At 26.7% G+C, this 22,035-nt stretch overlaps 1 protein-coding gene across 1 annotated transcript; it reads right to left on the reverse strand.

The window, feature by feature from the left end:
- Positions 1–9,552: 9,552 nt before the first annotated feature.
- On the reverse strand, positions 9,553–21,085 carry LOC134836490 (uncharacterized; the record flags this gene model as incomplete). The annotated part of the gene is given in 7 exon segments (XM_063851685.1): positions 9,553–9,930; positions 12,401–12,621; positions 13,074–13,266; positions 13,326–13,468; positions 18,440–18,581; positions 18,654–18,814; positions 20,962–21,085. Coding segments are annotated over 7 exon segments (1,362 nt in total), but the record flags the coding sequence as incomplete, so codon positions are not given.
- Positions 21,086–22,035: the final 950 nt, after the last annotated feature.

Here is a 22,035-nt window from a genome sequence, read left to right on the forward strand (position 1 = left end):
AAATGTATGTTCACTTACTAGACATTTATTATTTATAACACTTGTGTTTCACACTTAGTTTGTTTCATTCATTCAGTTACCTGAGTTAGTGAATAGACTACGAACGGAAGGAGTAAAAGACAAATACTATGAAGAATGACGATATGGAGAAAGATGTTTTATTTTCCTTCTGAGAAATTTTTGCGTTGTGTAAATGGAGAATAGTTGTAAGACTGGAATGCAGTTTGAATCGATTTTGAAGGAAATAGATCAAAATCAAGTATGTTTTTTTTGTGCAAAAAGGTTTGACAAAAGTATTGAGTATTGAAGTTGTGAAAAATGTATGTTTCGCAGATGGTTTAAAACTCTGCGAGATATACATACAGAAATTGCTACAGATGAAAGGAAAGGAGGAGAGAGATACGTTTAGATCGATTAAGGATGATGATCGTTTTCAGCTGAGTTTTAAACGATTGGATACTTTGCGAGTATTTCAATGAAGATTTTAAAAGAAGATTTTTTTTACTTCAAAGGCTAACGTTCAAAAGCGCTAGAATGTGAAATGTGTGTGAGTGATCGCCTTTTCAAATGGTAATCGTAAGTTAAGATGTCTATCGGAAGAATAATATTTGTCTGGTCATTTTTGATTTTATAAATCGACATACAAAAGTCAAACTAAAGCAGTTCTTGGACCATTAGGAGTCCAGAAGATCGCTCGTGTAAGTTTCGGAATCCCGATAATCCCTTCAGTAAGTTTAACGCATTGCTATTCGCTGAATTATTTTCAGTTTTAATGTTCCTGCTGCTCCGCATACAGAGATCAAATATGACAGATGGCTGTTTATGTAAAAATAATAAACGAAGAGTCTCATTTCGTTAGAAAGACATTGTTCTTTTTAAGACTGCAATAAATAGATATGCTTTTCCTTTCATAAAGTCCACTTGTTACTTCTAGATGAGCCGAAAATCGAAATTAAGATCCAGGTAGTTTTTATATTTGTTGACTTTTTCGATATTCTCACTTTTAACCAGTAGATTTCTCTTTAATGTTTTGTTCTTTAGCTTAAGATGTGAGTATCTTGAACTTTTTTTCTTGACATTGTAAGTCAAAATGTTTTTGAAAATCCAAGAAAATATTTTCTCAAGGTCATATGAGGCATTTTAGCTTAACAACAAAAAGGATCTCTGCATAAAAATGCAGTTTTACCTTAAGCTCGATGTTGAAAATATCATTGATATAAGCTTAAAGTTGAGTAAGTAAACTGAACGATGTATTCCAATTAATCAATTTGACGTCATATAATTTTAGTGTTCAATCCTAATATTTTCTTAAATTCCTATCTGAAATAAAAAAGAATTATAAAATTTATGAACAAGTTAAAAATTTTTGTATCTCGCAAGTGTCTTTAAATTTTTTTTCGATCTTGCGAGACATAATTTTTCACATTTAACTTAAACTTACGTAAGAAGTTTTCTTACTTTGTACTCACATGATAGATTGCATTTCCTTCTTATGCAATGGGAGTAAAAGGTGTGAAGGTGACAAAACTTGAAGCATTCCCCAAGAAAAGTATGAGTAATGCATATCATCCACGAATTAAATTTTATACACGTTAAAACTTGTCAAGAAACTTTCATTAAAACGTTTCAAAAGGAAGAAACAACTACTTTAAAGTGTTTTACTACAAGTTTTTAATTGTACAAGAATGTAAACTCCTTCAATTAAACTGAGGTGTTTTTCAAAACATTTTACACTTTTTTCTCTAAGAGTACAAGAAAATATAATTTACACACTTTACTTACCTTAAAATAAGGGTTTTCCACAACTTACACATATTTTCATTCAAACCCATCTCGGAAAGTCATTGCCAGACTTTTCGTTGTGCAGCTTTTCTCAAATAATTAATTTTACGCACACAGAGTCGGAAAATTTGTGGATATGCATTTTCTGCACCATAGTTTGTCATTCGCACAGAGTGGAAACTCACTTACAAATTACTTTACAAAATGCCAACAAAATGTTCTGATGCTGTGGGAGAGAAGTAAATAAATTAAGTTGATGAAAGCAAAAATATAACCTTGATGATTCGCATTACATTGTTTCGTTACAGCATTCCGAGATTATTTCAATGGAACAAATGCGTGTAATCTGCTGTTTCTGACAGAGCAGAATAATCGGGAAAAATTTTGTGACGCAAGTCGTCTTTTTTGTTGTTGTCGCAAAATCGCGCAACTGGAATGCACGCAAATCAACAGACAGAATTTATGTTTTTTGTTGAAATTAATGCGATTTTATTTATTAATCTTGGTACAGGACGTTGTTGATTCATTTAGTCGTAATTTACATCCGTGATGAAATGAATAAATTATTTTTATTGTTGGAGCTTTTCATTAGTTCAAATAAAAACGCAAATTGAGTAATTTCATGGGTTCACTAAGAAAGTTGTCTCGTGGCATAACGAGAACCTAAAAATGGATTTTGTTTGCAAATTTAATAATAACATGCATGGACGACTAACTAGCAATAAAACTATAGAGAACACTAATTGCTTCCATCACAGCATGTAGCTATAAATAATTACGTGTAATAATAAATGCAACTAATCTGTTTTAGGTTCGTTGAGCACAGTTAAGTTGGCAATGTATGCAATTTAATCGATTGTTCACATGTGTAGGTTTTCAAATTGAAAGGTGTCAAAGTTGAAACAAAAAATTTGCGACAAGTTGGATTTTAGTAGTCGGTGATATTATACAAAGTTGCCATGAATTGTAAGTTTAAGTTTTGTTTTATATTTAACTTCATAAAATAAAACCACGTGATTTGGACTTCAAAATATTTATTTCACGACTTGACTCTGAAGAGACTCGGATGACGATTTCTTTCTTCCTTCTCACTAACTACTACTAACAACATTCTTCCTTTCCTTCTACTATATTCCTACTCTACAAGTTTAATATATTTTTACAAATATAGATCTTACCAAAATTTTTTGACTTCCTAGATTTGATGGATGAGGAAATTCCTTCGGTTCAATTTTTTTCACAAACTTTACTTTTCATTGACTTAAAAAGTTCTGAAAGGATTTATTTATTTATTTTAAAGGATTTATTTTATTTTATTTCATTTTTTTTTATTTTTATTTTTTATCACATATTATTTAGATTTAATTTTGAATTGATTTAATATAATTTGATTGACATCACAGGTTTTAGTAAAATTATTTAAAAATTAATTTTTCAGATGAGTTTTATTTTCAGAGAATTTTTGTTTCGAATTTAAAAATTAACTTTTTGTTTAAACTTTTGAAATAAATTAAATTAATTTAAAAAAAATACTAAGTGGGATCCTTTAAAAAGTTTTTTTTTTTTTTTTTTGAAAAATTTTGAAAAATTACCATGTAAAAGTTTGAGGGCCTTATTTTCAAGACCTTAAATCTTAGGATCATAAAAAAGTTTAAACTATACAAAAAAAAATTCAAATTTAAAGCTATTTAATAATGACTTACCTAAATTCCTTTAAACGAATTTATCCAAAATGCACTTCCATCTCCCTCCCATATCGACTCTGAACTTTTTCTTCACATTATGCGCGAAAATTTATGTCTGACCTTTTGCATACACATAAATTTCCCATTGTTATTACAAAAGAGAACGGAACCATGTTTCAGCAAGTGAAGCACTTGTTGTGAACGTCGTCGTCGCATCATCACCAAAAATGCACAAACTTTTCTTGTTTATCGAGCATGCACCGAAAAACCTCTCAAACTCCATTGTATTAACTGAGAAGTGTGTGTTAAAATGCTGCAATATCAAAGTCAACTTTATTGTTTCTGTTAGAAAATTTTCATAAACTAAAAAGCTAATTTACTTGTCTGTGTATCTATTTTCCTACAATTGCTTCGAACAAGAACAAAAGTACCACACGTTTAAAGTTACACAGTGGGTTAAAAATAGACATAATGCGGAAACTGAAGTATAATGGAAAATATCGACAAAAAACAACATAAATTTAAAAGCAGAAATTGTTTGACTTGTTCTCCAGCATTTGCATGGGCATTGTGTGCGTTTTTTTAATTTGAACATTATTTAACTCCCCCACATGTTTCCTAAATAACAATTTCTGTTAAATAATGCCTTTTGTGATACTGGTTAAGATATTTCAGTGAAAATCCGAAGCAGAAGATTTTCATATCAGAAGTCTTTCAGTTGTTCAGCTTTTTTAATCTCTTTTCATGAAACTCATTTGAATCGATGCTATTCAACGACAGGATAAAATGCTTCTATTTCACTAAATAATTGCAGCATCATGCTTTACAGTTGATGTTGATGATGATGGAATAGTATAGAATTATGCAAGTCTCGTTACAAAAGTCTGTAAATAACAGCAGCATATGTAAATCCTTTAAAATTACTTCTAGTTGTTGTTTCAGAATTCCTTTGTGTTTGATACAATTGACAAAGCCCTTCTCTGAAGTTCATTTAAGGAATCTCTTAAAGTTTGTGATAAAAGTTGATGACGAATGGTTTAAAGTTGATAAAAATAATATTTTAAAGCGGAATAATGAAAGAATAAGATTTTTTTACTTACCTAATATAAAATGATAAAACTTTTGACCACGTGGTTAATAAGAGAAGTTGCTACTAATTTTCGAAAACGTTAATTTTTAAATTGTAGATTTTGTCAAAATATATGCAGAAAATTACTGTTTAAGTTAGTCAAGCAAATTGACTTTGATCCAATTTAAAGCACTTGATTTCAATTATTTAATTTTTTGAAAGAAAACATTTTCAAAATTTATATTAATTACAGTTTCTGATCTTTCCGTTGCTTTTAGACACAAATTACAATCATCACCATTATCTACTTTTTCCGTTTTTTTTTCAATCCAGTTCTGTAAAGTCAAAAAAAAAAGTTTATTAATGAAACGCAATTTCAACTGTAATATAAATGAAAATTAACAAGCCATGAAATTGAAAAGGGTTGAAATAGAAAGAAAAGCGGAAAAACTAGAAAACGAACAATAGCATTCGCATTGAAAACATACATCAGGAAAGCTGTAGGTAGTAGTTGAGATGCTAGAAACAACATAACAGGAATAATATTTTCTTTATGTGACTCACATGTAAAAAAAATCAAAGTGGTATGTATATGTGAAAAAAGTCGTAAAACAAACTATAAAGCGCATTTTTGTAAGTTTTTAATGTTAAAAAAGAACGTTACTAGGCTCAAGAGAAAAATTGAGTAATAATATATTTGGCTTCATAAATTACATTTAAAGGCTCAATATTAAGAAAACTCAAAATTTAAGACTAAATAATTTTTTTGTATAATTCTTTAGTCTTAGAAATACAGAGTTTTCTTAATATTGAGCGTTCAAATGTAGATTTAGAAAGCTAATTTTTTATATACTCACTGTAGAGGCCTTTTTAGACCCTCAGGTACTAAAAAATGCCTAAATCTCCCACTGGATATTTATTCTTATACTTATACTTATACTTATACTTATACTTATACTTATACTTATACTTATACTTATACTTATACTTATACTTTATACTTATACTTATACTTATACTTATACTTATACATATACGTATACTTATACTTATATTTATACTTATACTTATACTTATACTTATACTTATACTTATACTTATACTTATACTTATACTTATACTTATACTTATACTTATACTTATACTTATACTTATACTTATACTTATACTTATACTTATACTTATACTTATACTTATACTTATACTTATACTTATACTTATACTTATACTTATACTTATACTTATACTTATACTTATACTTATACTTATACTTATACTTATACTTATACTTATACTTATACTTATACTTATACTTATTCTTATACATTGCTACAGACAGACATCAGACTTTTCTCCTGAACTCCTGAAAATGCTTCAAAAGAATAGTAAAGCAAGCACGTAAAAAAAAATTACGCACCCGGAAAAGTACACTAGAATGTGCCGTGCTTTAGTTCATGTTCTTGTTCATGACGAAAACAAAAAAAAAAGAGTTGCTGATACCATCATTTTTACAAGTTCCCTACATTTGCAAGAACTAGCTGTAAGAACAAAGATGAAAGAATTTTATTGTCTACGCACGTAAAAGTACATCAACATTCATGACATTTTTTTGTACGCCAAATACCTTTTTTCCGAGGATGAACAAAACACGACAAAAAATGTTGTGTTTTTCTTTCATCTTTTGCTTTATTTTTGTAAAAACTTGCCTTTTTGACAAACTTTGTTCTAGTTGCATGAACTCACGTACCTTCGACAAATGAATAATTATTTGCTTGTTTAGGAGAAATTACACATGTGACCATCCACATAGCTCTTGATTGAAGCTCTTGACCTGATGAAGCTATACGATTTACGGTTATTTCTCTAATTTATGAGGCACAACGAATTGAATTGCCATTCTTCCTGCTGCCTGCCTGATGCCGTCTACCTACGCAGAGAATTAAGTTATATTTACACTTTTGCTTTAATGTAAACATATTACGTCAGAAGGACAGATGGCACTTTGAACAAACAGACCACCGCCACCCTGAGAATGGAACGCAACAGTTTTAAATCATCATCAGCCTACGTTGCGTAGTTGCTATGGTTGTTTATCTCGATACCGAGTGTTATTACTGCCATTAATGTAGGAGGATGGATATTGTCTTTGCGTTACTGCGAACGGAGATCGCGATGGCCAGGTTCCAAACTACACTCCTGGTATTCATAATAAATATTTATTTGCTGCCATATTTATAACGTCCAATTAATCATTTTAATTCAGTATCATAAATTTATTAAAATGCCATGCAGAATTTCGGCATGAAAGCAGGAGTCGCTTCTGAAGTAAGACACTTACAATCTGCATCCAGAGACACGACAAAGAGGGAGAGAGATGTTTTTCGGTGTGGTTTTCGTAAGTAATAACAATAAATATTAGCAGCAAAAGTAGGGCAATGTTTACCTTCTAATGAAATCTGTGCGAATGCGGTGCGGGTGTTGAGTGTAACAAAGCATTTTTCATCATATTGCCTGACACATTTTGTCTCCTGTTGATAATGTAAGGATGCTTTATGTCGTCTGTTATCTATCAAATGTTGAAAATTCATAAATAAAAAACATGATTTAATGAATTTATCTTTGCAGGATTCGTAGAGCTTTGCTGGATATTCACATGAAGTTAAAGGAAGTTAAGGTAAGGTACGTAAAATTTCCATGTTTTATTGTTTTGATAAAATTTTTAGTTTATTTTGACAAATAAGAAAACTTACTTCAAATTTGGTGAAGGAAAGAAGTTCAAAAGTAAGGAAATTTTATAATGTTCAAAGATAAAGCTTTTGAGTAGAAAAATTCAGAAAGCTAAATTTATCTATAAACATAGCTTGCAAAGTTCATTGCCTATCTCATATTTTGACTCAGAGTCAAAAGAAAACTTATAGTGCTTTAAGAGGCATTTTTATTTTCAGATTACCAAACGCGGCAAAAGTCATATAAGATTCAAATTTGACCAATTTCATTCGATTTTCCATCTTTTAAATAAGTTAAATTAATTTTTACCGAAATCTGAGTCGAACGGTTCGCCCTTGAAAGTTAAGGGTCTCACAAGTACTAAAAGTCAGTCGGGGCTAGAGATCTTAAATTTGGCATAAAAATGTAGTCTTACAAGCACTTTTAGGGTCCATGTCGAGTTATGGGTAAATTTGAAAATTGGCGGGAAAACTGATTCGCCTATGAGATTTTAGTGAAAATAACTCTAATTTTAAAAAATTTAAATTATGAAAGAGCCCTTATAGGAGCCATCAATAAAATTTGTTTTTTTTTATGCTTAATTTGAGGTTTTTAAATTTCTTTTCTTATTTAAGGCCTTTTGACCCTAATTTTAGCTTTTAAACTTTAGATTTTATTATGAAAAATGATCGGTAGATGGAAATAAATTTTTAAATTCTGAGATAAAAAGTAGGTCGAGATAAAAAAAAAAATAAAAAATCACACAATTGGACCCATTGAGAAAATATTTTTTGAATTTACTCTACTTTAGCTACTTCATTTCCATAAACTTTTATCCTTAGGCTCTTGAAAAATGTTATTGACAAAAATGTTTTGAAAGAATAAAAAGATCAAAAAAAAAAATCTTACACTGAACTAGTAATGAATTCAAAATTGTTGTAAATTTTCCTCTAGAACCATTAAAACCTATTTCAAAATTGATATTCATTTTTTTTCTAGAATTATTAAAGCCTATTCAAAACATATAATGACATCTTTCGAGGACTATTGAGGTCTAAAAAGAACATATAAATTGAATTCAACATTTCCATTAGGGAAACCTCATTAAAATCTATTTTACCTTGAACATTTATGGTTCAGTTACAAAAAATAATAAACACAAGAACACTTTTTAAAAACTTAACTTCAACAGCTCCTTTATGCTGATCTTATCTTGTTTTAAACCATGCTAATTAGCTTCATACAAAGTTGCTTCAATCACAATAACAAGATCAAAATGTTAATTACCACATTTAATTAGCAAAAGTATCATTGCAACTGAATGAATTTGTTTTTCATTTTTCAGTATTTTTTAATACTCAACAAGTTTGTTGTAAATATAAATACTCTTCATTTGCAAACAAAAACAACGTAATTAATATGAAAAGAGCAAATTTACCTGGTTTACCTTAAATGAAGTAATAAAATAAAATGGATATTAAAAAGTTAAACAAAAACCATGAAATTGTGAATCTGGAATTTCTCCCCTATATTTCGATTGTTTTTGAATTAAAAAAATTAAATACAAAAAAAAATATTTTTTTTACCTCAAGTACTTTTAACTCGCCCCAGAAATGAAATGCTTACCTTCTACTATAAATTAAAAAAAAAATAAAAAAACAGCAATTTTTAATATAAAACAGTTCACAATGGATTTTTTTTTATTAATATCTTTTTTTTTTCTTAACATTATTATTATTTTTCATTATCTCTACATCAATCATTCGTATAATTTTTTCCAATTTTACGACTTTTTCCTTGTTATTAAATATTAATCTTATTAGTTAATAAATACATAAAATTTTTATTGATTTTCCTTTATACACGAATTCAATAAATTTCCATTATTATCATTTTTGTAGTAAAATTTTTTTAATATGATAATTTATTTAGCTACAAATTTGTACCGAAAATAAAATAAAATCTCTTTTTCAGTAAAAATTTAATTTTTTCTATATAGAAATTTTTTATAATAATTATTTATTTATTTATTAATAAAATAGTGATTTAACTATATTTTGATCAAATTTTCGTTCAACCTCGAAACATAACAAAGTTTTTAAATAGATAATTAATAATTAATGTATAGGCAAAAGTTTCTGTTTTATTTTTACACAACGCAACGGGAAAAACTTATCCTTTTAATATTTCCTAATAATACTTTCTTATATAAATTTTTCCTTATAGGTTAACGTTAAACAGTATATAAAGGTAAATATCTTAAATTTTTTAACTATGAATAATTAGCCTTTGAAGTGGATTAAAAACTTTTTATATACAACTTTCCTGTATCCGATTTGATGTCGTTACCACTTCGGGTTTGAAGCGATACTCGCTGAAGGAAGATGTCACTTGATTCTGACTCGTACTTGGACTCAGCAGGGCACCTACCACACTTGTTGTCGAGAGTTGTGGTAGTTGTTGCTGAATGTTACTACTGCTATTGCCGTAATTACTACTTAGGTTACCGTTGCTATTGTGGGAATGGGGCGTCATAGTTGGCGGCACAATGCCGTAGAGATGCATTTGTTGATGAGGGTGATGTGGCATTTGTGACGGAGATTGATTGTAATGTACAGCTGGATGCGCACCTAATGGACTTATTGATAGTGTGGAGTTTTTACTTTTGTGACCCATTGTGGCGTAACCCTTTTTTTTGGAAGGTAAGTGAATAAAAATTTAGTTCGTGTTCACAAAGAAAAATTTAATGGCACAAAAGAATTTTATCACGATTTAATGTCAATCAAAAAATTGAGCTAACTTGTTCATTAATCTTCAAAAAAAAAATCATACTTAATGAGGAAATTATAAGACATTTTTTGTGTAAACTTTTCTTTTCTTTCTGTCGAGTCGTAAATACGGAACGGATCCTCTTCCATTGTTACGCGATTGTTATTGTATTAATATTTACTTTTCTTTTGTTCAATTGTTGTTTTTATTTATTTTTTTCGTTGTTGTTATTATTTAGCTGCGATCCGACGAAAGGAACTCAGGAAGAAAGGAAGCAAATTTGACGGCAAAGAAAAAATTAACAGGAAGAAAGTAATCCTTTCTGTTTATTTTTTGTACAATAGGAGTGACAGCTTTTCTTTATAATAATTTCAGATTTTACCCAGATTTTAATTTTAGTGGATTGGATATCTTTAAACGTGAAAGGTAAGTTACTTTTTTAAAAATTTAATTTAAACTGCTAAAAAAGCCTCTGACAAAGCGTAAACGAAACCTTTTTTAACCTTTTTCAACCTTTTTGAACCATTTTGGGGCCTACTTTAAAGAGTTTTGTTCTACAGAATGCTCGGGGCCCAAGGCTGCAGCCTTGTTAGCTTACAGGATAATCCGCCACTGAATACAGGCAACTCAAAAAGATTGAAATACTGAAATGAAAAAGAGCCATAAAATTCTAAAGCTACCGGATTTGATAAACTTTAGTTCGTGAATGACGATTTTAATATGAAAATCAATGAAGTAAAGACGAATCAATGAAGTAAAGACGAGTTTCCAGCATAAAATCCCTTGCTAGTGAGCATAAAGTCCTTTGCTATTCGAGGTATCTAAGTGCATCATGTGTGTGGTTTGCTGTCTTTAAGCATTCGAAATATGTTGATTATAGGAAAATTCGTGATAGATCGACGTTTTCAATGTAAATATGTAGAATGGGCTTTAGAATAAACTCTCTTTTTGGGCAGCAGAGAAATTAGTGCTCTAATCAACGATCAATCATCAAAAACTAAATAAAAATTGATGATTATAAAAAAATAAACATTTGAAGAGAGTGCAAGAAAAGATCCATCAAAAGAACACATTTCACAAGTAAAATGGATTCCTTAAAAAGATCCGTTATTTTTTATCTTGCATTAAGAGTTAGTTTAGAACGAAATATTTCTTACTTCAAAACTTCAAATATTTGATTTCTATATCGGTAAATTTGAATCTCATAGAATAGAAACACAAATTCAACATCTGAGAACCAAAGGCAAAGAAGATCTACGGAAAAGTTATCCGATAGAACCCGAGGTATCCAATGGAAGAATATTACTTACCCTACGGATTGAAAACTGTTGAAATTAATCCCTTATTTCGTAAAAGGGATTAATCTAATACCTTAAGTGATTAAATTAACCCCTTAAGTGATCAAAATAATTCCTAAAAGGATTAAATTAACCTCCTTTGAAGTTGGTCACTAACAGCCCCAAAAAATTAATTGTATAAGGGGTTAATTTAATGCCTTGAGTAATAAATTTAAACCCTTATAAGTTTACAATAATCCCTTCCAAGTGTTTAATTTAACCCCTTGAGCGATTAAATTGATACCTTTTGATGGTTCCCGCGACTTCGACTAAATTTAATCGCTCAAGGGGTTAACGGGTTAAATTAACTTGAAGGAATTAATTTTTAGGGCTGTTAGTGACCAACTTCAAAGAAGGTTAATTTAATCCTTTAAGGGATTATTTTGATCACTTAACTACAACTTTATTTAAGAATTTTTTTTTGCCACAAAAATTTTTTTTTGATGTCAAATTATGGCTTTGTTTTCTCCTTTCTTTAGTTTTAAATGATTTTTTTTAAAACATGTCTGACAACTTTCATATCAGAGAAAGCGACCCCTACTAAACTTTGCCTATAGTATATTTAACAAATATTTAAAGTAAACAAGACTTAAAATCAAGAGTAAGATTCAAAATAAATGACTTGCAGTCATTATTTGATAAACTTCTCTTGGGAAAATCAAACTAAAATAAGTTAAATTTTATTTTCAGAAAAAAATTCACAAAACTTAAGTTAATTAAAAAATGAGAAAATTAGAAAAACTTTCTTAATGAAGAATGCAAATATTTGTCTTTTTCATAAAAAAAAATCCGCGACAGTTGGGGAGAAATAAAAGAATAATTAACACAGACACAGATGTACAAAAATAAATTTCTGTCTAAAAAAGATACAAAAAAAAACTTCGTCGCCTTCCCTTCATTTCATAATAATAATCATAAATTTTGTTTAATTTTCTCGTTTTTTTTTACTAATTCTCTTGTAATTCCTTTTCGTAATTTTTTTCCCTTCGTCAAATCTCGCAAGAAAATTTTGTTCTTTTGTGCCACGTTATAAAGAAATAAATTTTACTCACAATTTGTTGACTAGGTTTAAATGAATAATGATGTACTTCATTAGTGGCGGACGACCCTCCTAATGAGGCGACACTCGAACCATCACAACCTCCTCGTTCGGCATCACCAGCGGCTCCGCCAATTATGTTGGCGATATTACCGCCGACGACATAATCGCGTTGCGCGAGTCGCGATGACGGACTACGGTAAAGGGGCTGATTTGATTTTAGTGGACGACGTTCTGAAAAAAAAAATAAATTTATTTTAATGAAAAACAAAAAAAAAATAAATAAATTAGTAAACAATGAATCTTTTATTAGGATTGTGAGAAATTTTATTTTATTTTTTTTTTGTGTGAAAAATAAAACGAAACTCGTAAAAAAATCATGTTAATTAGCGAAAAATTTTAATGGACTTTATTTTTAAACTTGTGTCGAACAATATTCACATTTTTTTTCATTTTCTCACGAAAAACGCGGTGAAGCAAGATTAGTAATTAATCAAATAGAGTACAAAAATGCGTAGGTCGCTGCTGTTCACAACAAAAAAAAAGTACAATAAATTTTCTTGCTTTTCATTCAATTACAGAGCATTTTTTTTCAGTTCGAGTAAATGGATCGCATGAAAAGCAATTACTAAGAAAAAAAAATAATTGTTGCTCTACAAAAAAAAAAATAAAATAAATTTTCTCACCATATTGATTGGGAATGATGTCCGGATCCGCATCATCCGTTTCATGAATGCCATTAGGCTCGCCTCCCGCTCCTACGAGTCTGACATTGCTCGTGTCATTTCCCGTACGACGCCCATCTTGCATCATGGCGCCATCTAGTTGGCAGTCTAACGGGGTCGCTGACACGTGATTATGCTTCGCGGCAGATTTCAAATGAAGATGATTTTCTGCGAAAAAAAAAACAAAAAAAAGTTTTTCAAAAGGAAATTTTGTTTGAATTATGAATTTTTGTACTTTGAATGCCTGCGGTAGACTGAAACGGACACGATGCAAACAATGGCGAACAAGATGATGGCGGTGAGGGTGAGGGCAGCTAATACGGGGGAAATTGGAACATTTAGTGCACTGGAAATGCCTGAAATAGAAAAAATTTTTAAAATACCAGTCGTCTCCATTTAATTTTTTTTTTATTAAAAAAAAAGAAAAATTAAAAAAATATAAAAAAAAAAGTTCAGCTTTTTTGCAGAAGATAAAAAAAAGTTGAAAAAACAAACCATGTTGTTGCCTTAACTTTTACCATGCACCGCAACTTGGACAGTTTCCAAGAAAAATGAACATGATAAATCACAAAAACTAACATACATGAATTGCCTTCCGATTGGAAAGACATTATATTTACAAATTTCTCGTAGAACGGAGGAGTTTAGCCACATTTTTATTTTCTTTTCCCACATATCAAGAAGAAAATTCCCCGAAACCCGACTTTAACAACTGAAATTCCTGTAGAACTTTACAAAAATTTTTTTTTCCAAACAAAAATTATTATTTTATATTTATGGAGGAACGAACAACAAGCTGACGTCTGATTCACATTTTTAACGTCATATTGCATTTTTTCGTGTTCACAAGGAACTTTCACATGTCAAATAACGTGGAATTCTCGAGAAAACCGCAAAAAAAAAAAATAATTCAAAAATAATATCCGTATGTTACAGTGAATTTTGAAACCTAATTTTCATGCGTTTCTCGTTTCATTATGTTTCATTGGAATGTTTAGATAACATCCGAGACGAGTACGAAACCCGTAGTCGACGCTCATGAAAACGGAGGAATATTGCATTTGTTCGTTTTTGTTTGCATAAAAAATTTTTTCCTCGTGCGAGAGACAGCGGTTGAAGCGAGAATGTATGAGCAGGAATAATAATAATAATAAGTGCAGATAAATTATCTGCATTGAATGTTTTTATTTCGCTTTCTACCGTTTTCTCTTGGTGTATTTTTTCAAGTCTGATTGCTTATTTTTCCGTACAATAATAATAAAGTCATCTTTTTCTGATTTCTTGTTGGTTTCGAGAATTCTAGAGAGAAATCTTTGACAGTAAATTAATTTTAGTTGCTTAGATGAATGAAAAAAAAATTAAATCCATGAGGAATTTATGTTAAATTAATTTAATTTATTTTTTTTTTAATTTTATAGAAAAAAAATTCAAAAAATAAATCAAAATTAAATTTCAATCAATTCACCTAACTTTTTAATTGATTGATTTAATATTGTTTTTTCAAAATTGTCAAAAATTTTACCAAATTACATTTTTTTATTTAAAATGAAATTATTTATGATAAAATGAAATTCAAAACGGAAAAATTATACAAAAAAAAGAAACTCGTAAAAAATTGTTAATTAGCGAAAAATTTTAATGGACTTGAATTCAAAAACTATAATTTCGATTAAAAAAAATTACGTAAAAAATGTATTGCAAAAATTTTTCATGAGTTCTTGACTTTTTAGAAATTAAATAATTTTTTTTTGTTACGAAAAAAAAAATCAATAAGAATTTAACAATTAAAGATTAATTTAATTAAATAAAAATAGTCAGTAATTTTAAAATGCGATTTAGGTCATTTTTTACTGTTCTTTTCACAACAAAAAAAAGTACAATAAATTTTATTTGATTTGATTTTTTTTTTGTGTTAATTTTTTTAATTTTTTTTTTTTAGTTTTTTTTACATGAACTCAAACTTAAAATAAAAAAATTGTACAAAAATAAATGAATGTTTTTTTCAATTAATAAATTTTAATTTCAATAAAAAAAGTTACATAAATTGTCGAATATTTAAATTTATACGAATTATAATTGACTTTTAGGAAAAAAAAAAATTTAAAAACCTAAATTTAATTAAATTAAAAATTTAATTATCTTAAACATTTTTTTTTAATTTTTAATTAAAATTCCGGCAAAACTATCCATTATCGGTTTAAATTCAAATAACCGGATACCCGCTTCGGTCTATTTGATAAATTTTTCATTATTTTTCGTACGACGCCAATCTTGCAAAATTTTGGCGCCATTTTTTGCATTGAATTAAAAAGTCTTCAAACACAAACTTTATTGTAAAAACAGATTTTTTTAAAAAATATTTTTAATTGTAGAAAAATTTTGCAAAAAAATTATTTCAAAAAAAGTGTTCAAATAATTTTTAGTATTCAAATAATCTTAAATAAGGAATTATAAAATAAAAATAAAATAAAATTTTTAAAGTTGAAAAATGCTCCGAGGAAAACGAAAAATAAACAAACTATAAAGAATGAAACAAGCCAGCCTCGAGGAGAAGGGAAAAATTGTGCGCCAAAAAATATAAAAATTTGGACAAAAATTATTGAATGGAAGTTTTGGTTTAGGGTAAAAAATTAAGATGACATTACTTTAAATGTTTTGGTGAATGATTATTTAATAAAAGGTGGGATGTTATAAAAAAAAAATTTTTTTGGCGCACTGGAAATTGCCTTGAAATTTCATTCTTTAAATTTTTTAAAATTCCTCGGAGCAGACTTGTTTCAAACGGAGTTTTTTTTTTTAAAAAAAGAAAAAAAAAATTTTAAAAAATTATATAACAAAAATGTTTTTTTTTTTTAACATTGAAATTTTAAAATTTTTTTTGAAAAAAATTTTAAAAACTTTTACCATTTACCGCAAATTTTTTTATTCGATTTTTTTAACGTTTTAAAATGAAAACATAAAATAAAAAAAAATTAAAAAAATTTTGCATACAAATTTTCGTTTTGCAAATTTTAATTATAAAAAAAAACAAAATTTTTTACGCATAAACCAAGAAGAAATTTTAATGAAGGAAACCGGAAAAATGGACAGCTTAAAAAAATTTGAAATAAAAACAAAAAATTTTTTAAAATTATTTTTAATTAAATTGAAACATTTGGAAAATTTAAATTTCAACGAAATTTTAATTAAATTAAAAATTTATTGAATAAAAAATTTTTTTTTTCAAATTTTTAAAAGTTTTAACTTTTTTTGGAAAAATTCAAAAGCAAATTTATTAAATTAAAAAAAAAAATTTTAAATATAAATTTATTTTTTATTTGAATTAAAAAAAAAATTAAATTTATGAAAAAATTAATTTTTGTATAAAACAATTGAAAAATTTTTAATTTTTTTTTAAAATTTTATAAAAAAAATGAAAAATTAATTCAATTCATAAAACGAAACTTTTTTTTTAATTAAAAAAAAAAAAAATTAAACTTACTTGACTTGGCATTTCCTTTAAACAGAATTTTTCATCAAAATTTAATAAGTTTTTGCATTCATCGCAAACAACAACGCGATAACTTCCTGGCTCCAAATCATCAATTAGAAGGAAATTTCGAAATTTTAGAACAATTTTTTTTGCAAAAAAAAATTTTTTCCTCGTGCGAGAGACAGCGGTTGAAAGCGAGAATGTAAAAGGAATAATAATAATAATAAAGAAAATTTACCGTTTTTGAATGTTTTTATTTAAATTTAACCGTCGAAATTTTTTTTTTCATTCAAGTCTGATTGCTTATTTTTCGAAAAAAATAAAGCCAAAAAAAAAACCCTCTTGTCAGTTTAACGAGTCGGTTTTTATTAGAAATTTGCAATTTTTATGAAAATGGGCGGAAAATTTTTTGAAAAATTAAAAAGAAAAGAATATCAAAAAAAAAGGATAAAAAAAAAATTTGCAAAATTTTTTGAATTTTTTACAGAAAATTTTTTAAAATAATTTTTTAAATTTTAATCAATTGAAAAAAAAAACTTTCCGAAGGCAGAAAATTATTTTTTTTTAATTAATTGAGGAAAAACTTTTTTTGTTAAAATTGTCAAAAATTTTACCAAATTACATTTTTGAATTTTAAAAAAAAGATTTTATTTGAATTTTTTTTGTAAAATGAATTTTCAAATTTTTCACTCAATACATAAAAAAATTTTTATGTTAAAATGTTTGTACAAATCAAATAAAAAATAAATAATTTTTTGAAAATTTTTTTTGAGAAAATGGAACAAAACTAAGTTTATCTAAAAAAAAAAAAATTTGCAAAAAAATTTCAGAATTTCTACGCCATTTAAGAACTGTGGAATGAAAAAATTTTAAATATTTTTTTTTTTTCAATAGAAAAAAAAATCACTTTTAAGAATGAAAACAATTAATTTTCTTATTTAATTTAATTTTAAAAAAAAAATTTTTTTTTTAAATTTTTTTTAAATAAAATTTTTTTTTTTTAACATTTTCGGAAAGATTAAAAACAAAAAAAAAATTTTTATATTTAATTTTAATTATTTTTTTTTGTTCATTTTTTTTGATAAATAATTTTTTTAATTTTTTCTCCATGAAAAAGCGAAAAACATAAAATTTTTTAAAAATTAAAAATTTTTTACAAATTTTGAAATTTTTTTTTATTAAAAAGAAATTTTTTTTTTTTAATTTCATTTAACGAAGTTTTTTAAATGACTTTTACAAAAAATTTAATAAATTTTTTTTAAAAAATTTAAAATAAAAAATTAATTTAAAAAATTTAGTCAATTTAAAAAATTAAATTTTTTTCAAACATTTTTAAAATTTTCAAAAATTTTCTAGACAAAGATTTTTTTCAAAAAAAAAAAAATCTCAAATTTTTAAATTATTTTAAATTAAAAAAACCAATACAGCTTAAAAAAATTTAAAAATTTTTAAATTTTTGGTTTTAAATTAATTTTAATTAAATTAAAAAATTTAATTAAATTTAAAATATAAAAATAATTATTTTTTGTTAGATTTTTTTTTAATTTTTTAATTAAATTAAATTTAAATTAAAAATTAAATAAATTTAAATTAAAAAAAAAATAAATTTAAATTTAAATTAAATTAAATTAATTTTAAATTTAAGTTAATTTAAATAAATTAAATTTAATTTAATAATTAAATTTAATTTAATTTTAATTAAAATTTAATTTATTAATTTAATATTATTTACCTATTTAAAAATTTTTAATTTTAAAAAAATTTTTTTAAAATTTATTTTTTAAATTAAAATAAAATTTATCTTCAGTAAAACGAAACTTTTTTTAATTAACAAAAAAAAATATATTAAACTTACTTGTATACTTGGCAACCCCTTTAAATAATATCTCATCAATAACGGTAGGCTCGGAACGTCCCTTTGCATTCATCGCAAACAGCACAACGCGATACGTACTTCCTGGCTCCAAATCATCAATGTAGAAGGAAATTGGTGGTTTCTTTACAAATTTTTAAAAAGAAAAGTTTTCATCAACTCTTAATGAGTAAAACTTCCAAACGCAAACACTTACCGTTAACGTCAAATTACGCAATAATCGTAGTGTTGGCACTTCAACTACTTCGAGCAAAAACACTTGTGGCAAGCCACCATCAAAACCCTCGATGCAGTCGATGCTGAACGAGTCGGTTGTTTGATTAGAAATTGTGCAATTTTGTATGGGAAAAGGGCGGCCTGTGATGAAATGGAGAAAGAAAAGAAGAGGATAAAATTGAAAAGTTGCACTTATTTGCATGTTTGGGCTACAGAAAATTTTCTTATCATTTATTTAATTTAAACTTTCTCATTGAAGAGCACTTCACTCCGAAGGCAGAGCACTCTTTGTTGGTTTAGACTTGTGAGGAAAAACTTTTCAATTATGTCTAATCTTTCTTTTTGAAGCCACTTGAATTAAGAGCGAAATCTTGATTCTCACTTGAATTATGTCTATGAGTCGTCCTCAAAGTCGTCGGTTTTCACTCAAGTCATAGATGGACAGCAAATGTTTGTTATGTAAATAAAGTGTTTGTCTTTGTTTTGAAATAAATTTTAAAGTCTGGTTTACTTTGAATTGTTTTTTTTTATGAGAAAATGGAACGACAGAGTTTATCTAAAGAGAAATTTAAGTGAAAAAAGGAAAACTCTTGAGAACTTTTCTACGCCATTTACGAGATCTGTGGAATGAAAAAGGATGAATTTCACTCAGAAAAGTATTAAGATAACCTAAAAAATAGTTCAAGGTCATTTCAAGGTCAATGTTTAAAAAAGAAGACTCTTGAAGTATTTTCCAGAAAAATTTGAGAAATACTTCAAGAGACTTTTTTTAGCTCTCGAAGTATTTTTTTTCTTTTCAAATTTAATGAAGTTTTTGAAATAAAAAAAAATCAGAAATTTTTAAAAACTTTTGAGGGATTTATTTTTTCTGCTAAAATTTTTCTAAAATTATTTTTTAAGAATTTTTAATTTTTTTTTGTTTTAAAAATTTTCATAAACTTATAAAAAATAATAATAAAAATAATAATAAAATAATAAAAAAAATATTTCAAAAAATTCATTTGACCTTGAAAAGTGCACCAAAAGGTCAAATTAATAACTTTTCAATCCACCAGGCGTTCCCTAAAAGAGCAAATAATACAAAAACGCTGTGAAAATGTGTCGCATGCACACTTTCCAAATCCATTTATTTTACAAGAAAAGTGCAATAATAATGATAAAAACTTGTGAAAAAGGATAAAAGCGAATAATAATAAAAGTAAGTTGTACAAAACTGTACAGAAAAAAAAACTTTTATTATTATTATTATAGAGCAGAAACAGCAACAAAAAGTTCACACAGTTGTTGTTCCTCTCTCATGAAAATATAATAAATTAAAGTTTTGAGCTCTAATGCAACGGGTTGAACCATTTTTCTTCATGATCAGTTTTTCTTTTTCAAAATTTCATTTTCGGAAGAATTGTTCGTCATTTGTTTTTTTTTTGTGCGGAAGAAAAACATTGAAAAAGAGAAGAAAATGGAACAAACAATAAACAATTGTCACTGTTTTGTAGTGTTGCACTCTAATTACTCTGTGCAAGTGTAGAAAATGTCCTAGCATGACAATGGAGATTTTCCACTCTATGCAGAAGTACTTATATGACAATTCACGACAAAGAAAAATAAGACTGTTTCTATTTAACGCTTTTTACGTTTAGATTTGAAAAATAAAACTAACGAGGAATGAGCTTGAAAGTAAATGTTCGTAAAATTAGCAAAAAGTGCATTCCGAATGAAAAAAATAATTTATTTTATAAAATAAATTTATTATAATTAAATGAATAACAAATAAAAAAATTATTTTTTTTAACTTTGTGAATAAATTATAAAATTTTTAATTAAAATTTAATTTTAAAAAATTAAAGATTTTTTTTTTTTTTTTGGTTTTATTCAATCCAATTTTATTTATTTTTTTTTCAAAATTTATTTATTTGTTATTTGAATTAAAAAAAAATTAAATTAAAATTTCTGAGAAATTTGGGTTAAATATAATATTCTTTTTTTTTTATTTTTAATGATTTTAAGAATCTTTACGATATCGGTAAAAAATAAAATAAAAATTCAAATAAGAAAATTAATAAATTTTGAAATAAAAAAAACAAAATTGGATTGAATAAAACTAAAAAAAACTTCAAAAAATTTTTTTTGAATTTTTAAAAAAGTATTTTTTTTAATTTTAAATGAATTTTTTTTTTTAAATTAAAAGACATGAAATTTCCTCAAAAGTCTCAACCTAAATTTTTATAAAAAAAATGCTTTTCGCAAACACCATTAAATATCATAAAAAGAGAAAAAAAAGAAAAATTTACCTGCAGCGACAACTTGAAACACACACGGTGATTTCTGAATGCCAATTGCATTTCGACCCCAACACGACAACGTTCCATAATCCAGATCAGATGTTGGTGTATAATTTAATCGTGATATTCCAGTCTGTGTTTTCATAAGAGAAAGAGAAAAAAAAGGAAAAATATAATAAAGAACGAATAAAAGACACGTACAACTCTTGCTTTGTCTTTCCGCTCATTTTTTTCTCCTTTGCTTCTCCGGAAAAAAAATTACAATAACAACGAAGAAACAAAAGCTTATTAAAAAAAAAACACAAAGCAAGTTGACGTTTTCCCAAGAATGATTTTCTGTTGGAGCAGGTCAAGGAAACTTTTAACGAAATGAATTTTAATTCACAGAAAATAAACCGAGGAAAAAAATGTTAATGCAGAGAACAATGTCTCACATTAAGCAGCAGATTTAATGAATTTCATGAGAAAGAACATCACGCAAAAATAAATGTACAGACGACAGCTGTGTACTCCAGTGAGATAACAGTTTTTTTTATTTCATGTCATTTGAGGAAAAAACATGATGAAACATTTCAACAGTCTTCTGAAAAATTGAAGAAACATGCCTTGAACAAATTTTGTGTGCGTTGAAAAATAAAAATTTGAGTTCCTAATTTAATTTTAGAAGCATAAATTTTTCGTCATCCTACAAACTGAAAATACATTAAATCCCTACAATACAACGAAGATAAATAATTCAGGTTTATTGATTCAATCAAATGCATCTGTCGCAAAGATATCGTTTTCCTCAAAAATTCTGCATTTCTCTTTCCTAAATTTTTCTCTTGAGGTCCTAAATTTTTTTCTTGAGGTCTTAAATTTTCTACTTGAAGTCCTAAATTTTTCTCTTGAGGTCCTAAATTTTTCTCTTGAGGTTCTAAATTTTTCTCTTGAGGTCCTAAATTAAACTCTTGAGGTCCTAAATTTTTCTCCTGAGGTCCTAATTTTTTTTCTTGAGGTCTTAAATTTTTCTCTTGAGATCTTAAATTTTCTACTTGAAGTCTTAATTTTTCTCTTGAAGTCTTAAATTTTTCTCTTGAAGTC

The sequence above is a fragment of the Culicoides brevitarsis genome, unplaced genomic scaffold (assembly GCF_036172545.1).
Source record: "Culicoides brevitarsis isolate CSIRO-B50_1 unplaced genomic scaffold, AGI_CSIRO_Cbre_v1 contig_36, whole genome shotgun sequence".
Classification (NCBI taxonomy): Eukaryota; Metazoa; Arthropoda; class Insecta; order Diptera; family Ceratopogonidae; genus Culicoides; species Culicoides brevitarsis.